General features: G+C 39.5%; 1 protein-coding gene across 1 annotated transcript in view; it reads left to right on the top strand.

Moving 5' to 3' along the window:
* The window catches only part of TNFAIP6 (TNF alpha induced protein 6), a 36,823-nt gene extending 18,004 nt beyond the window's left edge, over nt 1-18,819 (top strand). The window contains exons 2-6 of the mRNA XM_032231549.1: nt 6,734-6,871; nt 8,408-8,569; nt 13,634-13,862; nt 16,970-17,010; nt 18,089-18,819. Of these exons, the coding sequence (XP_032087440.1) occupies nt 6,734-6,871; nt 8,408-8,569; nt 13,634-13,862; nt 16,970-17,010; nt 18,089-18,237 (719 nt within the window). The 3' untranslated portion in view covers nt 18,238-18,819. The remainder of the gene's footprint in view (nt 1-6,733; nt 6,872-8,407; nt 8,570-13,633; nt 13,863-16,969; nt 17,011-18,088) is intronic.
* Nucleotides 18,820-21,783: the final 2,964 nt, after the last annotated feature.

Genomic DNA, 21,783 nt, shown 5'->3' with positions numbered 1-21,783 from the left:
CTGGCCGCGAACGAGGGAGCGCGCGGCGAGCAGCGACGCCGGGCTGCTTCCTCCTCCGCCGCTGCCGCCGGCTGCTCCCTCCAGGGCAGGAGAGCTGGGAGCAGCCGCCCGAGAACTTCCACGTGGTTCCAAAGGTTTTGCCGCCCGTTCCAGCGCAGCACAGGGGCTGGCTGCGAACTCCGCAAGGGGGCTGTCTCCTTCCCCCAGCCCAGCGCCTCCCGATTCCCACGGTACCAAATTTAATACAAAACATGATTTACTCACCACCAGTGAGTAAGCGCAGCTGCCCAAAACAAAGACGAAATAAAATGGAGACTCGCGCATGCGTCCTCAGCTAAGGAGTCCAGCCAATCAGTGAGCTGGTTGGCCAGCTCACTGATTGGCTGAAGTCCAGCCAATCAAATCAGTGAGCGGCAGGCTGGGCTGGCTTAAATTTGTAGGTGGTAGCATAGAACAGAACGATGAGCCAGCCCAGCAGCTGATGGGCGGGAGCTGCAAGCGCCAAAAAAACCATGCCTTTTTAAAAAGCGGGCGGGACGCGGGAAAATGCATCAAAAAGCGGGGGTGTCCCGCCAAAAGTGGGACGTCTGGTCACCTTATTCTTAGGTAGAAGCAGATATGTCTCTTCTCTGGGCACAATGAGAATATATCTGCTGAAAAAAGCTCCATATTCAGGGGTGAAATGCAGGTTCCACCACAAAACCGCGGTAGACTAAAGCGCGCTCGACGAAAGCGCATACGTGACATCATCACAGCGCGACGAAAACAGCACGCTGTGAGCGGTAAACTTAAAATTAACGCGTAAATCTAAACCTAACCCCCCCAAACCTAACCCTAAACCTAACCCTAAGCCTAACCCTTAACCTAACCCTAAACCTAACCCTAAACCTAACCCTTAACCTAATGCTAAACCTAACGCTAACCCTTAACCTAACCCTAAACCTAACCCTAACGCTTAACGTAACCCTAAACCTAACCCTAACCCTTAACCTAACCCTAAACCTAAACCTAAACCTAAACCTAACCCTTACCTTTATGTGAATCGGCTTGCTTTAATTTAATTTTAATTTTAATTTAATTTATTTTTAATTTTATTTGTCGCGCTGCTGATGACGTCAGGTACGCGCTTTAATCGGGCGCGCTTTAGTGGACCGTGGTTTTGACGGGTCACAGAAATGCTACCGTTTTTGATCGGTTCGCTAGGACCAGTAGCAAAAAATGCTAAAGTTCTCCTGAACCAGTAGTAAAAAAGAAAGCTTTAAAATGTGTGGGGGGGGGAAGGGTCCGTGACACTCAGCTGTGTCATGCAATGGATGGAACCTTTTTTTCCACCTTTTAAGGCAATTTTTTTACTACTGGTTCTGGCAAATAGGTAGTAAAAAATGCTTTAAAAAGTGAAATAAAGAGGGTCCGGTGATCACGTGGTTCAACTGTGAGCCACATGTCATTGGAACCATTTTATTTCACTCACAGCTGATCCACGTGATTGTCAGAACCTTTTTTTTCACTTTTTAAAGAAATGGCAGGAACAAATGCTTTAAAAAGTGGGGGAAAGTTGGCCACGCCTACCTTGTCACATGACCCCCCACCACCAAGCCATGCCCACAGAACCAGTGGGGAAAAAATTAGATTTCACCACTGTCCACATTGGCAACAGGAAGGACATCTGTCCGGTAAACACTCAGGTCCATTCAGTTGCCCAGACTCCATCCCGCAAGTGATTATGGGGTCATTATAAGAAGATGGTGGCTGTCTTCCTTTTCCAGATGTTCTTCTCTTTCCTGTTTGTGAAAGAACAAGGAGAAAGAGAACAGAAATGCCATAGTTGGGCTGCAGAAACCAAGATGACCACCCTCTGGAGTGGTGAGAAGGCTTGGGTCCAGAGGCAAGTTTTCCATGGTAACCATGGTGCTTTGAACTATCTTTTCAACAAAGGAACATCTGGACTCATCCAGATCATCCTTCCATAAGGCTGTCCAAACAGTTTTGTTTAAGAGGGTTTGAAGGATCGGTTGCTGTTTGTTTACTTGGTCTTGTCTGTTCTGTTTTCCATTCTGTTATGGTTTGTTGCAAATCACACAGAATAAACAAGCAATTGTCATCCATAACAAACATACAGAACTGTTGCATCAGCTTCATCCTGATGCATGCAGAAAAGGGGTAGGATGTGTATTCCAATCATATTACTTATGTCACTGTAAACCCTCTTGCTCCCTCACATAGACACCAGTGATCATGGTCTCCCCACAGTCAAAAAATAGCCTATGTGACTGTGTTCTTCCTTTTCTTCTGTACTCCCTTGATTTTTGCACCCTTATAGAGCTCAGTGCCTGAGTCCCAAAGGTGCTTTTTCAAACGGTAATAGGACTTTCTTTGTTTTTCCTTAAAGGCTTTTCACTTCTCATTGAAGAAGCTTCTCCAGTTCTGACTGAAGAAACTTCTTCCATGAGAAGTGAAATGTCTTCAAGGCAAAACAAAGAAAGTCCAGTTGCCTTTTGAAAAAGCACCTTTGGGACAACCATGACCTGGATGACTGAGAATCTCCATACACACTCAGTGCCTGAGTTTTCTCATCCTGATGGCATGGGGATCTATAAATCCCGCCTGAGGGGGGATCTGTAAAATTTGCCAGGGGGCCCAGAGAGTTCTGTTTCCCCCCTTCATGCCTCTCACCCATCCAAGTTCAGTGAGTTGCTGTATTCATGCTGTTTACATCATTTCTTGGGCTGATCCAACAATATATCATTGATGTGTTTTTCTAAAGGAACCTGGGAAAGTTACTCATGATAGATGCTGTGAGTAGCCAAATTACATCAGTCTAGTAAGTTTGCTTCTGTTATGGAATAATTTTGAAATAAACAGAGAACCCTGCCCCAATTGTTTGAGCAGGACAGAGGGAAGATTCGATCTCTAAATCTAAATAAAATACCATGAGGAGTGCGTTCATGTACAATCTATTAATCAAGCTGGAAGGATGTGAAAGTAAGATAAAATATTTTTTGTTTGCATTTAAAAAAACCTAAAACCTAAAATCCACCTCCTTACAGAAGATTAGCCAATCCTGCACTAATGTGTAGACATTACACATGCAGGCTGTTCATAACATATCTCAATGCTATTAAAATCAAGAATGCTGATTTAAGCTGACATTAATGCATTATTATTTACATTTAGTTAATTACATTTAATTATACTTTATTTATTGATGTACATTTTTGTAATAACTACAATTCTATTAGTTCCCTAAAAATAATATGTTTCATTCTTCCAAAGTCCAACATTTTTAGTATTCTACTGTTGTACATTTAATTTTTCAAAACAGAATTCATAGAATGAGCCTATCTATGTGACTATTATACTGTAATCTGAACATTATGGAATAAAGGAGCGTATACTAAATATCCATAATTCACCCCAACGGTACCTATTTTGCTTACAATGTCTCTGGTTTCACTTAAAAATAATTCTGTCCTGTCAGGCTCCCTATTTCATTCTATTTTTTAACATTAAAATCATTACATTGTAAATAAAATGTAAATGAAATTTGGCAGTTATAAAGCAAAGTATTAATCTGCACGAATGTTTTCATTTTTAACAATGCCTTCAGATTCATAAAAGCTCAGCAAATAAAAATGCTGAGTGGTTGCAGGGCAGTTGATTGCATATGTGCCTACCTGTGTTAAAAGAATAACCACAATGGGAACTGATAGTAAATCTCCTGGGATGGCAGGATAGTGAAAAAGTAAGTGTGCAAAATGTTCCAAAATATTGCAGAATACTCCCTTTACTTTCAGACCCTGCCAAATCTTGCCTTTTTCAGGATGGTTCTATGATTTCCAGAATCATTCCTTGTTTGCACACGTGAAATTTTGCACAACTCAAGAAAAGAAGGAAGGAAGTTACCTTGCAAGTTTACTTTCTGTTAATTGGTCATCTTTGGCTATCTATAGCCATTTGTGAACAGTCAAGTTTCCTCCATAATAATTCACAGAATTCAGACATCTGGTGAGGTTTATAATGTGGTCTACTCGCTCCCCACTTGTTCAGGAACGCTTCATATCTTTCAATGGATTTTAGACAAAAGACAGGCGAAATTCGCTAAGGACAATTGTAATTTACCGGTACTTCAAGGTAGAAAAGGAAGAGAGGAAAGCAACATAGATTGTATGTACAGAAGCAGTTTGGTCAACTTAGTTTTTGGAATAATGGCTTCTGCTGATTCTCTCTCAAGCCTAAGTCGACCAAATGTTGATACAAAATGGACTACATATGGACATCATCGTGGCCTTTCTTTTCCCTCTCTTTTTAAGAAAGAATTTCTTTGTTTTGTTTTATTTGCTTTAATGCACTATTTTAAAGTATCCAACTTGTGTTATTTCAAATTCAAAACAGCATAACACTGTTTTGTTGGTTTTGGAAAATCCATGCTATTATAATTGTTTGATGCCATCTTGAGATCGTTGTGAGGACTACAAAAAAGGAGTCTGAGTTCTTCACTCAACTTGAGGCAGCAAAAACACTCCATGCATTCTTAATTGTGCTTTACATGGTTACTGCCTGGAGCCACTGGGAATCGGATGGCATAGGAATTTATGCCTGTTTAATATTAATATATTATGTCATTCATGTTATATAATTATAATTTTGTAATAACAACTATTATTTTTATTACATCATTTCCACACCACTCGAATGTTCCTAATACGCTCCACATGGGGATGCTGGGATGTCTGTTCTCTATGCCTATGTTAGAACAAACAAACAAAAATCCTACTTCCAAACTTGATTTGGGAAAATATGTTCTTGGAACACAACCAGTTTTCACTTAAGGCTTACTAACACTTTAACGCTATTCTTCAAGTTAAATCAAATTAAATCAGATCAATTTCTGACAGCCAAAGGCCAGCAAAAACACTATTCTTAGCATGGGGACAAAACAGATTTATTTCTGCTGTTTTACGCTAAATACAATTGGACAGCCATTCTCTGGTTCCTGAAAAGAATATTGTAGGTGTTATAATATAGGAATAGGAGCAGGGGTGGACTGCTGGGGGTTTTCAAGGGTTCGGGAGAACTTCTAGCTAAGATTCTGTGCAGTTTGGGGAATCCCCAAATCCTACTCCTGGCTGGCCCTGCTCGCCCCTCCCAAGAGTCCTCATGTGGCCTGTTTTGGATGCAGATAGGTGCAGGGCATGCACAGAGGCTCAGGAGGGCAAAAAACGTACATACCAGAAGTGTGAGCCCATTTCTGCCCTCCAGAGGGCCACTGGAGCCTGGGGAGGCCATTTCTACCCTCCCAGAGGCTTGAGAAAAGCCTCTGGAGCCAGGGGAAGGCAAAACCTCCCCCCACCCCACTGTGGTGCAGAAGGCCAACTAGGCCACTATAGCCATGCGTGGGTTTTCGGGCAAAGAACTCCTTGCTAAAAATTTTGAAGCCCAACCCTGAACAGGAGGCTTTTTTGTGTGTGTATTCCTGAACAAGGAATTATGAGCTGAGGTGAGAGGCAAGTCAACCAGAAGTGTTTATTGACAACCAGAAGCAACAGACCGGAACAACTCCTGTTTGACAGCTTTTTATATGGCAGCTGTCAAACCGGCAACCAATTAGAACTCGTAATTCTCCAGCCAGTACACTCCATGCGTTTTAGCCAATGAGAGCCCAGATACTGTGCTGATTGACACCTGAGACACAACAGCTTTCATCTCATCTCCCAGCTTTTACAGCACCTCCATAATTCTTATACCTGTAACTGTGGTGTCAGAGGCTAAAGCAGTGACTCTCAATATTTTGTGCACCAGGGACTGGTTCCATGGAGAGAAGTTTTTCCATAGACCAGACGGAGCATGGTTTCACATGCTGCCTGCATCCCTCGGATGCAGTTTTGCTTGTTTGTGTGGCATGGATTTTGGAATGCTGTAGACAGGTGTCGGTCCTTGGACTGGAGATCCCTGGTTTAAAGGGGACAAAAAAATAGGAGTAGGAGATGGGAATCCAGGACCTTCTGGATTGCAGGAAATGTTACTACATCTATTAATCCGGGGATCCCAGAACTTTTGGGATGTGTCATGGGATTGATGGGTGTTGAAAATTTGAAAATTTAGGACTTGTTGAAAGTACACTCTCAAAACAGATCCCCGAGGCATTACAAAAGAAAAAGGTACATAATGATTAGGACTTAAACTGTTCCAAACACTGATTTATTTACAGGGTTGGTCTATCCCATCATCCACAGGATGATCCCTACAGCTTCTTCTACTTTTTGTCCTTTTTCTAGGTACGCAGCCACATACCCAAACAAAATAGTGAATGGAGCCAGCCATTTCTTTAAAAGCTATTTTTATAATGAAGTTTAAAGACTAATTTGGGGCAAGAAGTGTTCTTGGCAGTACAGAAGCCTATGCCTCTCAGCATCTCAGACATCTTTTCCTTTGTTTTTTTTTTAAATTAAAAATTGTTTTAATGCAATAAGCCAGCAGGTTTGAGGGATACCAAGGAACAAATTGGTGTCTCCAATAATTACATTCCCTATGCTAATCAATTTCAGATCTGGAGCAGGTATAGAATTTTTCTCTGGTTTTAAGGAGATCATTCCTCCCTCGGTCAGGAATTCATCAAGGTTTTAAAAAATCCAAGGGATTAGAAATCTCCATGCTTTGGTTTTCCAACATGGTAGTCATTATGCCAGCTTTTCTTTTTATAATATTCATTGCAACTTTTACTTTGAATTAACAGAACGAGCAGCAGGAGTGTACCACAGAGAAGGACGGTCTGGGAAATACCAGCTGACTTACGATGAGGCAAAATCGGTGTGTGAATATGAAGGAGGACAGTTAGCAACACTCAAGCAATTGGAGGCTGCAAGAAAAATAGGTACAATGGTGTAGTTGATGTCACTTAAGAGTATAATCCTGTGCATACTTAGAACAAGCAGTGTACAGGATAATAAGACTTGAATGTATTTATCAGTTATTTCCATATGTGGGCTGCATAAATATGGTCAACCACTAGATGGCAGCACCAAAAACTCCAACCCCTTGTGGCCATCTAGTGGTTAGCAAACTTTGTGATGTCTGCCCATCATGGGCTTTTGATTTTTTATTTATTTTGTCAAGTATAAATTAGATAACAGATATAAGTATAGATAAGATTATGAATACATGAAATAAATACGAATACAAGGGAATATTAGGACAGGGACAGTAGGCATGCTGGTGCGCTTATGCATGCCCCTTAAAGACCTCTTAGGAATGGGGTGAGGTTGACAGTAGACAGTCTAAGGTTAAAGTTTTGGGGAGGTGGGGAAGAAACCACAGTATCAGGTATATTGTTTTGTTCAAGACCTGCCCATGTTTCAAAAAGTAAGTTATAAGCAGCACAAAGGGCAATATTTTGAGAACTCTGTGTACTAGGATACACATCCATTTGGTCTTGAGTTGATCGTATGTTGGACAGATACATCTTAAAATATCCATACAAGCAGTACAACATAGGTCTGTAACTTTCAGTAAAGTGCATTCACATACATGATGTAAACCAGTGACCAATATTAACAATATGTGGCTTGGGATGCTTACACTATCAAGTAAAATATGAAGAACCTCATTTGTTGAACCCAGAATTCAGAATAGGGCAAGTCAAAGATATTTCAGCTGCAGGCGAAAAATATAAGCAACGGTTTGTTTATGTTTATATTTGGAATACTTTGGATTCAATTTTGGAAGTTATTTTAGAAAATATAAACAAAGGTTTATATTTTTCAGAATTAGAGGACAGAATGAATTAGTTATAGATGTGTTTAAAGTATTAGAAAATATTTTGTATGCAACGTAATTTCATTTTAATGTATGCCGTTCAGTGTACATTGAAAGTGACAATAAAGTATTCTATTCTTTGCTTGTCTTCGGACCTCGACCAAAAAAATGGAGATGAGCAGCACACACCCCCTAGAGTCAGACATGACTGGAAAGGAAAAAACTGTACCTTTATAAAGAATAAATGAACATGATCTGAAACACAATGTGTGTATTCTGCAGTTGTGTCAAATAGATTTGCATAGAGATTAACTCACCAAGACTACAGTAGTGTAATGTTTTATATTAATCAGGCATCTTTGAATAAAGATGCTCAGGACTACAGTACAGTTTACTCAGCCTATGCCTCCTAATAAGTTTTAATTATTATTATTTTAATAATTTCTTTTTGTGCTAAAAGGCAAAGATGACACAACTGAGAAAATATGAACCAGGCATATACATTTCTCTTTGTCAGGGGTGGAAACTATTTTGCTCGCAAACTCTAATTCAAGTTTAAATACCTGGGACTCTATTGTATGAAAGTAATGAGCACAAGAAGTTCAGCATCCCCTCTTAGCCAACACTTGTATGACACTTGCCTTTCATCTCTCAGGCTTCCATATGTGTGCTGCTGGCTGGTTATCTAAGGGAAGAGTCGGATATCCTATTGTCAAACCAGGAACCAACTGCGGCTTTGGGAAGACAGGGATCGTAGACTATGGGTTTCGGCTCAACAAAAGTGAGAAGTGGGACGCCTATTGCTATAATCCTAATGGTACGTGAACATGAAATATATTTCTTACAGCTGTTTAGACTTAAAGACACATCTTCACAAAAGTACCTGCCTTTAACTGCTGTGGCCCCTTAAAGAATAACGTACGCTTAATGTTAGCAAAAACTTTTATAAGCTAAAACTCATTTCATCAGATGCATTCACATATCTTGATTTAGAAACTTCAAGACAGAAAATTATATTGGCAATATTAAATCATAACATTACAAGAAAAGAAATGTAGAAGGTATACCAGGGATAATAATTTTATTAGTAGTGACTGCTCACAAGATGGGCAGTAATGCAGAAATCCTCATATTGGAATGGTAATTAATATATAATTGAATGCTAGAGTTTGAAGGGACTTTTAAAAATTATCTGATCCATCCCCCTGCTCAATGATGGATCCACTAGACTCGAACTTGTAACAAGAGATACACCATGACATTTTGGGCTAGTAGTCACCAACCCACAACTATTCTCAAAGGGACGCGTTATTCTTACACATTTTTCAGAGGCAGCTGTAGAATAGGCTACATATTCGTGCAGTTTCTGGACCCTTCTCTTGTGCAGTCTCAAGAACCTTCAAAAACACACAGAATGGGGTATGCTTTTATACAGTTTTTGGAGGCTGTTGAAGAACGTTCTCCAATAATGAAGGCCTCCCGTGGGCCAGAGCAGCCTCAAGTAGGCCTCAGAGGCCTGTCAGCAAAAAGATAGAACACTGCCTGAAGACAAGCAGTGCATGGCTGATTCTGGGGATCACATGCATGATTGGATTGTATTTTTTTTTAAAATAAATTGATAAAGAATTACTTCTTTTGTTTGGGGTAGGGAGCAGAGGTTCTGACCAGTTCTGGAGAACCGGTAGCAGAAATTTTGAGTAGTTCGGAGAACCAGTAAATACCACCTCTGACTGGCCCCACCCCCATCTATTCTCTGCCTCCCGAGTCCCAGATGATTGGGAGGGAATGGAGATTTTGCAGTAACCTTCCCTTGCCACACCCACCAAGCCACACCCACAGAACCGGTAGCAAAAATGTTTGAATCCTACCACTGGTGGGGAGGTGACATGCCAGCAGAGTCAAGTTAGGCATTTTCAGAAAAATTTGATATGCCAACCCAAAAGGTTTGCCATCATTGCACTACAGCCTATCTCTAAGAGATATCCTGCCTGTTTGAAGAACACCATTTATGTGGCGGGGCCTGTTCCATATGCAATATGGAGCATGAGAAAAAGAACTTGTCCTATGCCAGCTAAAGAAGTTTAAGCAGAACCTCCTGCTGAATACGTAAGATAGTGCTGAATGGCCAAATTAAGACTTACGATGAAGTGCCGTAGAAAACTGAATGTTCTTCCAAACTAAAATGTGTACTGTCACAATGTATCACATGGTAAGAGATTCAACACTCTACAGGAGAGATGGAAAAGACAACAACTCGGCAATCGACATCATTCTGAGCAGCAGCCCCATACTGTGCCTAATTATACTGTTGCTTGTATTCTAACCCAGAGTGACTTTGCCAAAAGCCACTCTGCTGAAACATGCAGAAAGCAGAATTTAAAGTTCATAAACAAATTAGATCTGCATCTTCAACCAACTCCTTTTGTTCCTGTCCTACGTTCAGAGCAGACTTCATTTACAGTGACAAATATAAGTTCAAATCTTTGCGAACGTTCCTTCGCTTGCCAGAGTCTTTCTGGGGAAGGAGCTGTAAGGGAAACAGCTGCAAGTGAAGGCAGGACTAGTCCTCAGGATAAGCTCCAGTGTCCAACCATGTCAGAGCATGTAACATTGTTTCTGCCAAGTCCACTTTCTGCTGGCAGCAGAACCAGTTCTTAAGCTGTTACTGTGCCCCCGTGGTTGCTGTTTAGGAAAGTCCTACCCATTCCATCTGGCTAGCTGACCAAGTGGACCTGAGGGCCTCGCCACTTGTCAGTGTTAATTGCTTGTGACATTCAGCCCTGACTTGAGTTGCCAGAAGTTAGAGGTTACTCTAGGATACTTGCTTAGATATAATTCATAAACAGGAAATGCTCAGGGGAGAGACTTTATCATTCCGTGAAATATTCTTAAAACTATTAAGTTCAAAAGGGGTTAATTCAGCATGTCACACCAAGCCATGTTTTGGTTTATCCATGGTTGGTAAACAAGACTTAATAGCCCACTTCACATTTAACATTATGCCACAAATAACTGTTGAGTCTGTACATTAAAGACAAAACTAAAGAAACAACTCTTCTTTTGGCTCAGAATAATTTCTAAACCCATTATGGGAAGCAGAATTTAAGTCTCAGCGGTTGAAAACGCTGAACTTTTTATCTGGAGCAGTGGTGGGATTCAAAAATTTTTACTACAGGTTCTGTGGGCATGGCTTGGTGGGCATGGCAGGGGAAGGATACTGTAAAATCTCCATTCCCTCCCCACTCCAGGGGAAGTTTACTGCAAAATCCCCATTCCCTCCCGATCAGCTGGGACTCGGGAGGCAGAGAATAGATGGGATTTGGGGCGAGTCAGAGATGGTATTTACCGGTTCTCCGAACTACTTGAAATTTCTGCTACCGGTTCTCCAGAACTGGTCAGAACCTGATGAATACCACCTCTGATCTGGAGAGCTGGCAGCATAGCTCCTGCCCACCTAACAGTTCAAAATCATGTAAATGTAAGTAGTTTAATAGGTATCTCTTTGGTGGGAAGGTGATAGCATTCCATGCTGGCCACATGACCACGGAAATTGTCTTTGGACATTACTGGTTCCCTCGGCCAAGAAACAGAGATGAATACCATGTCTTAGAGTTGGACAAAACTGACAAGGAAACCTTTACTTTTTAAACTGGAAAATACAGTAGAACCTCTGGTCACAACCATAATTCGTTCCATAACTTTGGTCGCAACCCGATTTGGTCCTGACCTGAACCTAACCAAAATTAATGTAGCGGCCACATGAGGTCGCCGTTGGTTCGAACCCAATTTGGTCATGTCCAGAAGCATTTGTGACCAGAGGTTCTACTGAATAGAGAATATGCTTCTATTCTAATAACAAGGATCTTCAATTTTGGGGATCTTTCATCATTACTTGTCTGTAGAGATCTGCAATATTTTGAATTCAATTTTGAAAGTTATTTCATAAAATAATTCTTAAAGAGGAAGGTGCCATGCCTTATACTCCAAAGCTTAGAAGCAATTGTGAAGTGCCTCATCCCTGTTTAATTAGGGAACCTAGTGGCTCGTGTGGCTAGGACAGTGTTTTTCAACCTTTTTTGTGCAAAGGCACACTTTTTTCATGAAAAAAATCACGAGGCACACCACCATTAGAAAATGTTAAAATTTTTTAACTCTGTGCCTATATTGACTATATATAAAGTAATTTTCCCACGGCACACCTTACACTATGTCACGGCACACTAGTGTGCCGCGGCACAGTGGTTGAAAAACACTGGGCTAGGACCCTGGTCTGATGATCCACAGGCTCACATTTGAGACCCATTGCTACCACATGGGAGGTTGAGCTCCCATCACTCGCTCCAGCTCCAGCCAACCCAGCAGTTTGAAAGCAGGTGACCACAAATAGATAGATGGGTATTACTTCAGTGGACAACTTAACAGGGAGCCAACTGGGCCTCCCCTGAGCAATGGTGATGTCATCAGTTGATTCCTTTGTTATGGAAACACTTCAGTGCTTCCAACACTAAAGTGCAATATAGCCCTGCCCTGTTTAACTAATTTACGGGTTCACTTCTTTTTATAAACAATTGTTTTTGAATCTTTTTTTAATGGAAATAGAGTTTTCCATAATATATTAGATAATATAATAATAGTAGACCATAAGTCTAATATTAGAAAGTACACTATATTCAATATTTGAGGTGCTTGATTTCTGTTCTTTCATCTTCGTTCTTTCTTTCCCTTCTTTCTTTCCTTTCTTTCTTTCCTTCCTTCCTTCCTTTCTCTTCCTTCCTTCCTCCTAAATGCAACATTTTATATTTCTGAATGATGAGCATTAACAACACTGTGTCTTCTTTGAAAAATTCTGCAGTTTTCTCCATGTGTGGTTATATAAACGCTTTAAATAAATTACATAAATATGCCTTCTTCGATTCAGCAGAAAGGCATTGAATTGGCCTTCTTCTGCTTGTAAATATCTGGAAAGTATTGGCTGTGGAGTTGCTAAAAGCACATCAAGCACACAGATTTTTATATTTCTGTTATCCAATTATTTATTTGAGGAAGACAGTGGAATCCCCTGAATACACGTAGACCTTTAAGTCCAAAACTTATGTTCCTAAGCAAGACATTTGTTAAGTGAATTTTACCCTGTTTTACAACCTTTCTTCCCACTGAATCACTGCAGTTCTTGTTACTAACACAGTTGTTAAGTGAATCTACCTTCCCCATTGACTTTGCATATCAGAAGATTGCAAAAGGGGATCACTTGAACCCAGGACATTGCAACTGTCATAAATATGAGCTAGTTGCCAAGTGTCTGAATTGTGACCATGGGGGATGCTGCAATGGTCGTAGATGTGAAAAATAGTCCCTTTTTTCAGTGGCGTTATAACTTTGAACAGTCACTAAATGAACTGTTGTAAGTCGAGGACTACCTTGGAGATGATTTAGGAATGAATTGGGGTGAAGGAGTAGACGTTAGACTAGACAGCAATTTGAAAGGTCGAGAAATGACCTTGGTAGAGATACTGAGTGTGTTTTCATTTCCTCTGAAAGTGTTCATAATTTTTGAGGGCTTCTGAATTTACTGCTGCCTGCAGGTGGCCAACCTGCAGTATGTTAAGAGCTTGTCCTACTGATAGGAAATATTAAGCTACATGGGAAAAAATCATGTGCTTGAAAGATGGCTAACAATGTATCCAGTTAATTTAATGTGCAGATTTACAAAAGTGTATGTGATTTAAATTCACTTTCAGAACTGTTAGAGTTCTGAGCTGTAAAAGGTTGGCAAACAAAAAACAAAAAACAACCCCAAACCATGTGTTATATATAAGGCTGCAAAAGTACAATTTGACATCTGGGACGAGTATGACATCTGACATTGTTATTCCTCTCTCAGGAAAAGATTGTGGTGGAATCTTCACAGCTTCAAAACATGTTTTTAAAACTCCTGGATACCCAAAGGAATATGAAGATGACCAAGTCTGTTACTGGCACGTAAGAGTGAAGTATGGCCAACGGATCAAAATCCAGTTTCTGGACTTCGACCTGGAAGATGATACCGCCTGCATGGCTGATTACTTAGAAATATACGACAGCTATGATGATATAAATGGATTTGTGGGCAGGTAAAATGTTCGAATCTTTTATAATACAAGATGTACAAATTGCAAATGGTTGGGCGAAGGGATCAGAGAAGAGGCCAAGTTTTTTTTTTTAATTCCACCCAGTCTCAAAGGATTATGTATCATGTTTACACACACAGAAGCCAAGCTAATAAGCATATATAAGTACAAGCCAAGCTAATAAGTGCCAAAGGAATGCTAATAGCCAGACACTTTTTCCTTCTTTTTTCCACCCACTCCTTCTTTGTCCCTTTCCCAGGGGAACTCATCTTAGACCCTTGTCCTCACCATCTCCCAAACTCAAGACACTTGCTTAGAGGAAGCTGTTATTCCAATCAATCTCCTCTCAGTCCTGATTCTCTCATCTTTCCAAACTATTTCCCCTCTCATTCCTTTTCCGTTACCGCTCACTGAGAAGTGTTTCTGATTCCAATAGGAATCTCCGGGTATTTTAAAATACTTTTCAGCTCCATGCAGAATGACAGCAACAAAGGACTATGGCAGATGAAGTTCGAAACATCCAAAGATCTTTGCCTTAACTAATCTTCTTCCATGGAATTTTCTTAACTTTCCTTATCTCAGTAATGATTACTGGAAAGCCTTTTCCCCCAGTATTTCATGTCTCACCCCAACAAAAATGGAAAATAAGGGAAATTGGTCCCTTCTCTTGTGGGCATTCTCAGGTAAAGGTTCCCCTCGCACATATGTGCTAGTCGTTCCCAACTCTAGGGGGCGGTGCTCATCTCTGTTTCAAAGCCGAAGAGCCAGCACTGTCCAAAGATGTCTCTGTGGTCATGTGCCCTTCATGACTAAATGCCAAAGACACATGGAATGCTGTTACCTTCCCACCAAAGGTGTTTCCTATTTTTCTACTTGCATTTTTACATGTTTTCAAACTGCTAGTTGGCAGAAGCTGGGATAAGTAACGGGAGCTCAATCCGTTACATGGCACTAGGGATTCAAACTGCCGACTACCAACATTTCTGATCGACAAGCTCAATGTCTTAGCCACTGAGTCACTGCATGCTCAGGAGGAAATGCCAATTTGTGGCTCAAGGGAATATTAATTTTAGACTCTAGTTTTATTGGCCAGACATGGTGGGATGGGGTAGCTCTTTAGATACGGTCTCTATTACTGCTTTATGACTTTCCTTTCTTTAAATGCTTTCTTGAGAATGCGGGCATCGGAGTAACACCAGTAGGAAAAGTGTCAAGTTTATTATCATTCTTATGGACTTTTCCATTCTGCTGATTTATCCTCTGGGGAGCAGAATGTATTCTGTCGGACCTGCTTCTGATTCAGTCCAATGTGATTTTTGATATAGTCTGACATGTTACGATAAACATACCATGTAGCGCTTGGAGCTACTTTACTGAGAAAGCCCTTGGATTTCTGCCCACAAAGATTGTTTTTCAGACAAGAAGTACTGTAACTGAGCTTGCTGATTGTGTTTCTACTTTACTTCTCCAGAAGCTGGATTTGAAAAATTCTGGATCTAGGGTTTCTTTTTCTCTCATTCTCTCAAACATATCTGGTTACAAATATGTATGGATATGTAATACACAAATGTTTTAAAAAGTACATTATTCAATGGGAGTAAAACATATTAAGAGAATTTTCCAGGGATGCCTGGAAATTTTTCCAGCCTGGTGACCCAGCACGGGGGGGGGGGGGGTGAGTGGCAGGGGCACATGCACATCTCTGTGTGTACGAGCAGAAGGTGCCCATACCCTCCACTCATGAGAATGGAGTTTTGCACACGAGCGGAGGATGCTTGCACTTATGCGTGACACTCCACTCACGCGAGCAGAGGGCAGTTGTGCCTTGCACACGAGTGCTAGCATCCTACACTCGAACAAGCGAAACTTTACATATGTGCTTGCCCATTTCTCCCATGGTCTGGCTTTGAAGAGGCCACAGTCCGGTAGTTGGCTGCGGCTCGGGAGTTGGGGACCCCATCTAGAGGGTATTGTCAAAAAGTAAAGATGGTGGATCCCAATGGTACAATCAAAGTTCTTCCTGTTTATATCTGACACACATTTATGTATATCCCATCTTTATTATTTTTATAAATAAGTCAAGGTACTTATTTATACAAGGTATAATATCTTTCATCCTATTTTTCCCACAACCACTCTGAGGGATAAGTGGCCTGTCCATCCAACTTTAGGGGAATTAATAGCACCCCAACTTTGGCTTGGAACTGAATTTAAGAGATTTTTACCTTGGCAAAGGGGTTTCTTTGCCCAGCCAAAAACACAAATCACAAAGTAATTCGGACAAAGCAAAAACCCCTTTATTAAGGGGAGGGGTTTTCCTTTTCATAGGGTACAGATACATACCTTTAGAACAGGATACATCAGAAAGCAAGTGCTCAAACAATAAAGACATTGCTTATATGTGAGACTTGATCAACAGAAAACATGGATTTTAGACGACATTCAGTAAATGGTAAATGTATGGTTTGCATTACTCTTTCCCAGCTGGACTACATCTTTCTTAAAACTAGCTATTGTATTCAAGGACTTTAAGCATACAGCTCTCTTATTGTGTGGTTGCTGAAAAGGCAAATTATCACATACCAAAGAAATAGCCTTGACTGAAGAGAGAAAAACATTTTAATTGCTGAAAATTAAGAGGTCTAGACTGCCATGTTAAAAGTGATATGGTATTATCTTTTAAAATGCTAATAAAAAGCCTAAAATTTGAGATAACATCCTCCCTTGCCTTCTTTCACTTAAAAAAAATAATTTTGAGACTTCTAGTAATTGAAAATTTATGTGCGCGTAAAATATTCAGGATTAAGAAAATAATGGAGAAAATACCATATATACTCACTTCTTGAACATTAAAGGATCAAAGCCTCCCTGTGTGAGGGGAGCTAACTCTTTGGCAACCGCATTTGAAAATATGTTGTATTCATGCCCACAAAATGAATGTTGAGTGGGCCTGACCATTCACAAAAAGGCTGCCAAACATTGCTTTACAAAAACCCAATGCTGTTGCAAAATCCAAAACAAACACCCATTTGCCTCATTTGCCATTTGATTTGGAGGGGAGTAATAAACATGTCACTGCTATTTGACTGACTTATAATGTTGTTTTTCAGATACTGTGGAGATGAACTACCAGATAGTGTCGTAAGCACAGGTAATACAATGATCAGAGATGAAATTACAATATAACATTTTCCTCTCAGATTCAAAGAGCTAGAAGCCATGAAATCTGAGTTGCAATAAGCTGAATGATCACTTGATTATGGGCTATCAAATCATTATAGGTTTTCTCCATGATGATCTATCTCTGATTTGGACTTTCAGGTCTTCCATCACCACATTCATTATTACTGTAACTGAATCCATCCACCTTGCTGCTGGTCATCCTCTTCTTATCTTTCCACCTTTCCCAGCATTATAGTCTTCTCCAGAGATAAGTATTCCCATAATATGTCCAAAGTAAGGTCATCGGTGGCTGGTCATTTGTGCCTTGAAGATAATTATGGGTTGATTTGTTCAATGATCCATTTGTTGTTTTCTTGGCTGTCCGTGGTATTCTCGGGATCCTTCAATTTCAAAGTTCAAGTGTCAATACTCTTCCTAATTCTTCAAAACCCACAATGATCACCAGATGGCAGCAAACATTCCCTTATTGCCCTCTAATGGATGTTTTCAGCAGCAAGTTGGTAGCCCTACATATAGCCCTACCTAAAGGTAGAAAAGACACCACTAAATTTAATCATTTTGTCAGATAAACATTCTTCAGATTTTCCCTCACCCCAACTTTTAAATCTGGCACCCAACCTCTGTGATTTGCTGATGGTATACCATCCAAGTACTAATGAAGGATCTGTTAAGAACCCTGAAGAAAAAAAAAATTATACTTTTCTTTTAAATCCAAAAATGCCAGAGCTTTCTGTTTCCATTGTTTGTATAAACCAGTGGTAGTCAACATGGTCCCTACCGCCCGCTAGTGGGCGTTCCAGCTTTCATGGTGGGCGGTAGGGGGTTTGCTGTAACTCTGCTTTATAAGTTTTATAAAGTAAATTTACTTCCCTACTTTATAAATCACCATTACTGTGGAACTGGTGGGCGGTTAGAAAATTTTAGTACTAACAGAGATACAAAAGTGGGCAGTAGGTATAAAAAGCTTGACTACCCCTGGTATAAACAAAAAAAGAATGGCAATATTTTCTCCCATGCATACATGGTCTCTTTTTTTCTTACTCCAGGAAATGTCATGACACTGAAATTTTTGTCTGATGCTTCAGTGACAGCAGGAGGCTTTCAGATTGAATACACTGCTATCAACTCGACTAAAAAGATTATAAACCCCAAAGCGACTACGAAGTATTTTCCAGGAAAATTTGGCATTGTGTAAAAGAATTTTGCAATGAAAAAAAGATAAAAGCCTGTAAATACTACACCTTGTGGAAGTTGCTAGCTTTCTCCCAGAAGATCCCATTTCCATGATTTCTGGCCTCTCCTCCCAATGTATTGCCCTCTTAGCCATTAATCCAGGTACCTTCTGCTGAACTGAGCTGAGCCCTCCCTTCTTTTCAGTTACTGCAGAATCTGCTTTTTAATCTTTTGAGTCAAGGGTCTGGGGGAGTGATACTCGACTGAGTAGTATGTTCCTTTCTACTTCAGAGCTCCTGTGTAGTAGCTTTTATTTTTCTTCTCTTTTATGTTTCTTGTACTTTTTTCCATTCTTGCACTTTTTAGCTTTCTTTTTTTTTCTTTTTACTTTACGTTAGTTTGAATTAGTTTTTATCTTATTTTTCTTAAAACTTTTTTACAAAAGCCTAAGATGGAAATGCAAAAATATAACTGGAAACCTTTGATGGACTTTTTGTAGAAAACAGAAAAACGTGGATTTATGATTTTTGATAATTATAGAAAGAGGTAAATTTATAATTATACAGTTATACATATAACTGCTGTAAAGAACATCAGAAGCCACTTCTTGTACCTTTTTCTCTTTGTTTTCTTTTACTTTTTTCTTTTCTTGCACTTTTGACTTTCACTTTTTCTTTTTCTTTCTTTTCTTTTTACTTTACATTAGTTTGTACTAGTTTTTAATCTTTTTAAAATCTTTTAATAAAATTATATTTTTAAAAAACTCCTGTGTGGTAATTCCTTTAGTTGTTATACAGCAGGGATTTTCTTGAGCCAGAGGGTTGTGAAGAAGTATTCACTCACAAATTTTCTCTAAAAACTACCCTGCATTTGATGTATTATTAAGAAGCTGAGGTAATAAATATTTAAGACTTCTTGAAAGGAATACCTTTGGGGGTCTTTTAATTTATCTGAGGAGGAAGAGGCAGACCTCACAACATCTGTTTGCTTGCTTATTATTATTGAAGGTGAAGGGTGACTTCAAGTCAGTGTTGACTCCTGATGGCTGCCTGGACAGGTCCCTGCATTTTCTTGGCAAGATGTCAGAAGAAGTTTGCCACATCCTCCTTCCTAGACTGTTAGAGTATGATTAGCTCAAGAAGTTTTCCTTAATTCAGACTATGTCTTAGATCAACGGATATGGAAAAGGCAGTACAATACATTAGATAAATCCCTGTATTGATTAGTTGAGTTTGTATAATGCAATATACAAATATTAGACAAGTCACTTTTACTCAGCAATTGAGTGTTGGAAAACCTACGGGCCTGCCTTCAAATTTACAATGACGTTTTATTTTTCATTTTATTGTTAAATGTTTTCTGAGGTTTGCTTTCAAGTCTTACAAGATCCCTAGGATGTCATTGTAGAAATTTCTATAATCTATTTTAAAATTAATGTAAATATAAGTGTCTTGTTTGAACTATTTCATTTTATCGAACATTTCAAGGGGATCAGATAGAAAATTCACTAAATGAGAGTCTGAACTAGTCATAAGCCTACCATTCTCTCTCTCTCTCTCTCTCTCTCTCTCTCTCTCTCTCTCTCTCTCTCTCTCTCTCTCTCTCTCTGTTTGTGTGTCTGTCTGTCTGTCTGTCTGTGTGTGAGAGAGAGAGAGTGAGAGAGAGAAATTGAGGCTTCATATGTTCTTGTGAAACAGCACATTTTACTCTCTGACTAGCACATATAAGAATTAAATCCATAGATTATTTGAAGATGCTAATTAAATTCTGCCATCTAGCGGTTTCAAAGAGCAGCATCCAAAGTACCACTAGCATTTATATAGATGAGACACAGAGGGAAATAGGATGGAAGGGTAATTATGTTCTCACATCAGCATTACCATAATTTGACCAATTAATAGCGTTGCCCAAAGCTTCAAAATAGTCTTTCAATCTGTTGATTGAAGCAAACAAACACTCTCGTCTAAAAGAAAACTGGTGGATTATTATGCTTAACTTTACCATGTTGGCAGTTTAGTAGACTTGACAAGATTCCTATGCATACTCAGAAGCTATGGCTATCCACACTAAAAATATCCATAAACTGATTTGACAGGCAAGAATCAAACACTCACCCTGCTTTTCTGCCATTCATGGTTTTGGGGTTTTGCTGACAGCCTTCAGTTAAATATTTTCTAGTCAGCTATGCAAAGAGATAACTATGCAAATACATTAAAAGCCTCTTTAGCTGCTGAAACTGCTGGAGGGCATGCTAGAGGCAACAGGAAATATCCTGATGAGGCAGGTACTTCTCCCCACCACAAAAACTGTACAGCCTCTGTATCATGAAGAGGACAAAGAAGAAGGCTTCATACAAGTCTGCTGATTAGCCCAATATTTTGGGTTCACAGAAGAGTTTCACAAATTAACTAGACTAGATGGGTTCTAGCAGCATATCAAGCCTAAAATATTAGGCAATTTGAGTTTAGTGATGCTTGTAAATCCAGGCTCAAGAATTAAGAGTTTTTTCAAATTGAAAATACAAAGAGCAAAGAATGAAAAACATCTCTAAATAACACCAATTCAGCCCATTTCCCTGTATATTAATAATAGGACTCAACAAGTGGATAAAAATGCCAATCCTATCTATATCTGACTGACTCTGCAACTAGCCAGGATAATAATTTATTTAAACTTGTATGCCATCCAATTCCCAATGACTCTCTTAGGATGCCAATCTCAGAAGGCTGGGGTCTTCACATAAATTGTCTACTCCATTCCTTTGCATTATATTCCCAATTCTTAATTGTTCTAGAAGCTAAGACTCTTAAACTAAGAAAACATGTGGAAAGCAAAAAACACTATATCACCTCTACTTGTCCAACTAGTTTTCCAGTTTTTTTTTCTGTTTAACAACTAGGTATTTTTTAGTTTTGAGCTAAGCCAGACATGAATAAAAACAAGCAAAAGAGCACATGTGAAAGACATTTTTAAAAATAGAAGCTATAGAAAAGTCAGATACAAAAATGCAACAATTCCTAGAAACTTGGCACTCTGACAAATCAGCCATTAAAAGGCAAATTGAGAAAAGCTTCATCTATAAACTGCTCAGTGAGGGTCACTCCTAATCACAGCCTTTTTAATTACAGGCTTCTTACAGTATTCAACAACCAGATAAGCAGGAATCAGTACTAGATAAAGAGGAACAATACCCCAACCAAGGCTAAAAGGCAAACTACCTCTTAAAAACAGGCAACAAACTTGACTTCTCCATGCTCTGATGATGTTACCTCCTCTGATTAAAAAAGCAAGGACACAGAACACCAAGATGCCAACCACTCAACCTACATTTATTTATTTTCCACCTTGGCAATATAAATACATTTTACTTTGAACTGTGATCATGATGAACACTGCACAGATATGCATTTAATTAAGATGTGTGTAAGGAGCTGCGGTCAAGTTTACAAGGCTGTATCCAATCATACTTAGAACCTTCAAATCAAAATTGCCAAATCCTGCTTGTGCACACTTTTAACTCATTTGAAGTTTTCAACAGAATCAACTCCACAATTCTGATCACCCTCCA

The sequence above is a fragment of the Thamnophis elegans genome, chromosome 1 (assembly GCF_009769535.1).
Source record: "Thamnophis elegans isolate rThaEle1 chromosome 1, rThaEle1.pri, whole genome shotgun sequence".
In the NCBI taxonomy this organism is placed as follows: Eukaryota; Metazoa; Chordata; class Lepidosauria; order Squamata; family Colubridae; genus Thamnophis; species Thamnophis elegans.
The sequence above is the reverse complement of the archived record's forward strand: the minus strand, read 5'-3'. Positions and strand labels throughout refer to the sequence as shown.